This window comes from Chlorocebus sabaeus, unplaced genomic scaffold (genome assembly GCF_047675955.1).
Source record: "Chlorocebus sabaeus isolate Y175 unplaced genomic scaffold, mChlSab1.0.hap1 unalloc_scaffold_1384, whole genome shotgun sequence".
NCBI lineage: Eukaryota > Metazoa > Chordata > Mammalia > Primates > Cercopithecidae > Chlorocebus > Chlorocebus sabaeus.
The window spans coordinates 2,804-8,641 of NW_027327173.1; the positions used below are offsets into that span (position 1 = coordinate 2,804).

The 5,838-nt window shown below is 54.7% G+C and overlaps 1 protein-coding gene across 1 annotated transcript; it reads left to right on the top strand.

Annotated features, from left to right (window-relative positions):
- The first annotated feature begins 416 nt into the window (after window positions 1-416).
- LOC140711046 (olfactomedin-like protein 2A) lies at window positions 417-3,130 on the top strand. Its single transcript, XM_073013993.1, has 2 exons — window positions 417-646; window positions 2,526-3,130. The coding sequence occupies exons 1-2, from the start codon at window positions 547-549 to the stop codon at window positions 3,128-3,130; spliced, it is 705 nt and encodes a 234-aa protein (XP_072870094.1). The 5' UTR covers window positions 417-546.
- The last annotated feature ends 2,708 nt before the right edge of the window (window positions 3,131-5,838 follow it).

Below are 5,838 nucleotides of genomic sequence, written 5' to 3' on the forward strand. Positions count from 1 at the left end.
GTCACCCAGGCCGGAGTGCAGTGGTGTGATCTCTGCTCACTGCAATCTCCGCCTCCTGGGTTCAATCGATTCTCCTGTCTCAGCCTCCTGAGTAGCTGGGATTACAGGCACCGCCTACCACACCCAGCTAATTTTTGTATTTTTAGTAGAGATGGGTTTCACCGTGTTGCCCAGGCTGGTCTTGAACTCCTGACCTCAGGTGATCCACCTGCCTTGGCCTCCCAAAGTGCTAGGATTACAGGCGTGAGCAACTGCACCTGGCCTCCATTCTCCTTTTCTGAATGTTTTATGTTTTTGGTAATGATCAGGCATTGCTTTGATGATGAGGAAAGGGGAAAGAAGGCCATAAACAAAATATCAGGAGAGATTTAAGTTAGACCCAGATAACATTGCCAGCCTGTTGCTCTGGCTGGGGGCTTTGGGAATCTGTGTACCAATGCTGCCTGCCCTCCTCCCACAGGCAGAGAGGCGAGCTGTGAGGGCACCCTCCGGGCTGTGGACCCCCCCGTGAGGCACCACAGCTATGGGCGCCACGAGGGAGCCTGGATGAAGGACCCTGCGGCTCGAGACGACAGGATCTATGTCACCAACTACTACTATGGAAACAGCCTGGTGGAGTTCCGCAACCTGGAAAACTTCAAGCAAGGTCAGGGACCCCGGAGGTGGGGAGGGGGCCGGGTATGGACAGCCTGGGGAGGGGTCCTCATGGAGACTTGGCTTTCCTTGCCTTGTGGGTTTCTATGGTATAGCCTGGTTGAGCTCCAGATTGTTAGCCACCCCAAGGAGGGGGTTCTGGGCTGAGGGCACTGGGCTGGAGGCCCAGACAGACCCCATGGCACCCCTGTGCGCTAGCACCCTGCCAGGAACCAGAATGCAGCAGCAAACAAGAGGGACACGGTCCTGCCTTTGCAAGCGTGACTTACCGTCAAGGGGCCAATACTGAGTTTCCATTTGTTGAGTGCTTACCCTGTGCTGATCTCGCCCCACCCCGTGTATCAGTTCATGGTTGCTACATACCTCCAGGAGGTGGGGTTATCACCTGTTTTATAGGTGAGCAGGGCCTCTGGCCTTAGAGGAGCTGCAGGTCTGGGCAGGGGTCAGGACGGAGCTGACGGCACAAGGAAGGGCAGAATTCTGGTTATCAGATCTGGGGCATGATGCGTGGAAGGGGTCATTTAGATCTAGCCTGCCCTTCAGAAATGCACACTCTGGTGGGGGAGGCAAAGGCTTAAAGAGACAATTTCAGTACAGCATTAGAGGGAGCGCTGAAGGGGCTATGGGAACCCAGCCTAAAGACCAGGGAAGACTTCCCCGTGAAGGTGAAGCTGAGCTGGGCCCTGGAAGAAGAGTAGGAGTAAGCCATGTGGAAGGAAGAGAGAAGGGTGTTCCAGGCAGAAGGCTCAGCACATGCAGAGGCCTGGCAATGACAGGAAACGTGATGGCCTGGGGTGGGGAGGGATGGTGACTGAGTAAGCTGGGGCAGGCCTGGTGAGCCAGATGAAGGAGTTTGGACTTAACCCCGAGAACCATGCAGTCACAACTAAAGGCCGGGTGAAGTAACTCACACCTGTAATCCTAGCACTTTGGGAGCCTGAGGCAGGTGGATCACTTGAGGTCAGGAGTTCAAAACCAGCCTGGCCAACATGGTGAAACCCCATCTCTACAACAACGTTAAAAAAAAAAAAAAAAAAAATTAGCTGGGTGTGGTGGCAGGTGCCTGTAATCCCAGCTAATTGGGAGGCTAAGGCAGGAGAATCGCTTGAACCTAGGAGGCAGAGGTTGCAGTGAGCCGAGATCGCACCACTGCACTCCAGCCTGGGTGACAGAGAGACTCTCTCAAAGAAAAAAAAAAAAGAAAAGAAAAGAAAAATAAAGGCCTGGAACAACTAAAAAATGAAAAATAAAGGCCTAAAACAACTAAAATCCTTCCTCTGCTAGCTCAGAATTGGCCGGCTTTCTGCTCAAGCAGCTCACAGGCTGGTGGAAGAAGCCAGTGATAAGAATCAAGATGAAGGCTTATGTCTGGCTGCTACAGATGTGTCCTGGGGGGAAAAAGACAAAGGGTTATGGGAGGCTGGAGGAGAGACCCCTCACTCAGGGTAGGGAGGTCAGTGAAGGCTTCCTGGAGGAGGTGACATTGGCCTGGGGCTCTGAAAGATGGGCAGGCATTCCTTAAGCAGACAGCCTGGGGAACGGCAGTCCTAACAGAGGAACAGCAGGGACGAAGGCTTGGGGACAAAGAATGGGGCTAATGTCACCCTGTGTCTAAATCCTAGCTGTGCCATTCCAGAGCTGGGTGACCTTGATCCTCTGAGCCTGTTTCTTCTTAAGCAGATGGGATGACAATAGACCTCCTTCGGGAGACACTCGTGCCATAGTAAGATGTCATCCCAGCTCCAGGCACATTGCATATGCTTGGCATCAGTTGCTTACTGGGCCACTGAGAGCCCTTGGTGGTCTCAGGGGATGTGGGCAGGCTGGGGTTGTTCGGGAGGTCTGGGGTGACTGTCGCCCTCCGCCTGCAGGCCGCTGGAGTAACATGTACAAGCTGCCCTACAACTGGATTGGCACGGGACACGTGGTGTACCAGGGCGCCTTCTACTACAACCGTGCCTTCACCAAGAACATCATCAAGTATGACCTGCGTCAGCGCTTCGTGGCCTCCTGGGCGCTGCTGCCCGACGTGGTATACGAAGACACCACACCCTGGAAGTGGCGCGGCCACTCGGACATCGACTTTGCCGTGGATGAAAGTGGCCTGTGGGTCATCTACCCCGCCGTGGACGACCGCGATGAGTCCCAGCCCGAGGTGATCGTCCTGAGCCGCTTGGACCCTGGCGATCTCTCGGTGCACCGGGAGACCACGTGGAAGACACGGCTGCGGCGGAACTCCTATGGGAACTGCTTCCTGGTGTGTGGCATCCTGTATGCCGTGGACACATACAACCAGCAGGAAGGCCAGGTCGCCTATGCTTTCGACACGCACACGGGCACCGACGCACACCCCCAACTGCCCTTCCTCAACGAGCACGCCTACACCACCCAGATCGACTACAACCCCAAGGAGCGGGTGCTGTACGCCTGGGACAATGGCCACCAGCTCACCTACACCCTCCACTTTGTGGTCTGAGTGGAGACCTGTGCTCCCGGGAGAGGGGCAGCAGTGCGGGAGGGGCTCTCCACAGCAGCTCCTGCTACTGACCCAGTCTGCAAATATTTATTGGGAGCCAGCCCAGGGTTGGGACTGGGCATGAGGTGGTCACCAGGATTGAGCTTCCTCAGCACCCAGTGGGTAATACTTGCTTCCACTTGCAGAGCCCCGTGCCAAGCACTTCCCACACACTTACCCATCTGATTCTCCCAGCACCTCCCTTGGAGGTAGAGATCATGAACCCATTTAACAGATGAGGAGACAGAGGCTCAGAGAGGCAGCGTCCCTTGCCTCATGCCTCAGTTGTGATCAGGCAGGCTGTGCTCTCACGACAGCCCCATTTTACAGATGAGGACACTTCACCATGCCCTCCCCTCCCTGCCCTCCCCCATCTCCCCGGTCTCCCTTGTTCTCTCCACTCTCTCTCGCTTCCCAGGACCACTCAGAACCAGAGGCCTTTAGGGCCAGTGTGCTGGTGTCGGGTGCAGGCCCTGGCTCTGCCTGCCATCCCGGGGCTCTGTTCTGGCTGAGCTGTTGGTGGCCCTGGGCTTTGGGTCCCTTAGCCAATGTCCTTGCCTCTTGTCTTTGGCCAGCCCCCCAGCCCAGCCCACCCCACCCGCTGTCCGGCCACATTCCAAACCTCTACCGTCACCTAGCTGCTCAGCAGAAACCGCACCCCGAGAGAAAATCTCGTCCTCTGTTCCAAGGCCCCTTTCTGCTCTGTGCTCATTTTCTCTTATTCTTCATCAGTGCCGTCATTTGTTTCTGCAGCAGCAGCTGAGAAGGCAGCAGGCAGCTCTGCCAGGGTGGGGAGCTGAGCTGAGTCTCCCTCTCCACCCAGAAGCACTGGTGTTGCTCACATAGTCAGGCCTTGGGTCCCCTCCCTGGTTCATCCCAGAGCCTTTGGGCCTGGAGTCCACCTTGTCCTTTTTCTCTAGGCTTTCAAACCCATAACCTTTACACACTCAGGGATACCTCCGGGTCTGCCATGAATAAGACCCTAGGCCCAAGGCTGGTGTGGTGCCAGGATGACACCGTTTCCCTCTTCCTTGCCAGCCCTGACCTGGCCCAGCAGCCTGGGGGCTGCAGAAGACACGGTGTGAGTAGTTGGTCCAGCGGAGGCATCAGGCCTTCTTCTGTTTGCAGGAGAGAACCAGAGGGTGGGAATGGGGAGGGAAGAACTGAGGGTCTGCAGACTGGACTTTTCCTGGCTTCCGAGTCCAACCCCAGGACTTGGGTTGAACATGCACGGGGGGGGCCACCTTGCCCAGGGCCACTGATGGCTCCCCAGAGCCTCAGACCCACACCGCCCAAAGGACAAGGCCTTCAAGCCTGCCCCTCTTCTGCTTTGTTTAGACAGTATTTTTAGAGCTGGAGAGAAATTTTCTAGCCCAACTCCCTGTTTCATGAAAGAGAAAGAGGCTCAGAAAAGTTGAGAGAGCAGCTGAGTGTCACACCGGGAGCTGGGCACAGACCATCTTCCAGAAGGGTTCTGTCATGGAGGCTGCCCTACCTGGGAAGGCACCCCAGCACCTGTGAAGGACATTACTACTCATCCCCACCCGCCCCCTAGCCCTTGCTGCCTTCATTCTGTCCCAATACCAGCTCCCGGGATGTCTGTAAGTTTGAATACCAGTTGCCATGTTAGGAAAGTCAGCTGCACAGCCAAGAGTGTAAGAGTGTAAAGAAATGCTTTTTTTTTTTTTGAGATGGAGTTTTGCTCTTGTCACCCAGGCTGGAGTGCAGTGGCGCAATCTTGGCTCACTGCAACCTCCGCCTCCTGGGTTCAAGTGATTCTCCTGTCTCAGCCTCCCTAGTAGCTGGGACTATAGGCGCCCACCACCACGCCTAGCTAATTTTTGTATTTTTAGTAGAGATGGGGGTTTCACCATGTTAGCCAGGCTGGTCTCGAACTCCTGACCTTAGGTGATCCACCTGCCTTGGCCTCCTAAAGTGCTGGGATTACAGGTGTGAGCCACTGCGCCTGGCCAGGAAATGCTTTTTGTGCAGAATACACTTCTTTCAGGCATTATCAGGTGATGTTTTGTTTAAGCTCTAACTCACCCCTGGAATACAGGGGAATGATGACACCCAGCCCAGCCAGGCCTGACTCATCGTGGTCATATCCAGCCCCCACCCCCGGCCAACCAACCACTGCAGGCTCCTCTTACAGACTCACCAGGGGGCTGCGAGGCCCCAGCATCTCCCTTGGCCCTGGGTGTGGGTTTTACAAGACTATGTCTTTCGTGACATCATAGCCCAACGATGTGAGAAGAAGGAGAAGGCCCCCCTTTCTTCATTAATCTGAAAAGAAGGAAAGTAAGAATAGGCTAATTTTTAAAAGTTAAAGGGCAAGCAGCATTGCATTCTGGGGGAATGCCGGCCACAGCCTCCAAATATTCACTAGGCCTCTTCTGTTTTCAGACCCTTGTAAGTGGGTTATGTGGTGGGTATGGGCAGTTTTTTCTTTTCTTTTCTTTCTTTCTTTTTTTCTTTTTTCTTTTTCTTTTCTTTCTTTTTTTTTTTTTTTTGAGACAGTTTCACTCTTGTTGCCCAGGCTGGAATGCAACAGCGTAATCTCAGCTCACTGCAATCTCAGCCTCCCAGGTTCAAGTGATTCTCCTGCCTCAGCCTCCCAAAAAGCTGAGATTACAGGGGCCTGCCACCACGCCCAGCTAATGTTTGTA

Excerpts from the sequence above, each read along its gene's own strand:
- LOC140711046 (XM_073013993.1), top strand. The coding sequence starts at position 547 with ATGAAGGACCCTGCGGCTCGAGACGACAGGATCTATGTCACCAACTAC. Across the intron at positions 647-2,525 it reads CCTGGAAAACTTCAAGCAAG|GCCGCTGGAGTAACATGTAC; the intron begins GTCAGGGACCCC and ends CTCCGCCTGCAG.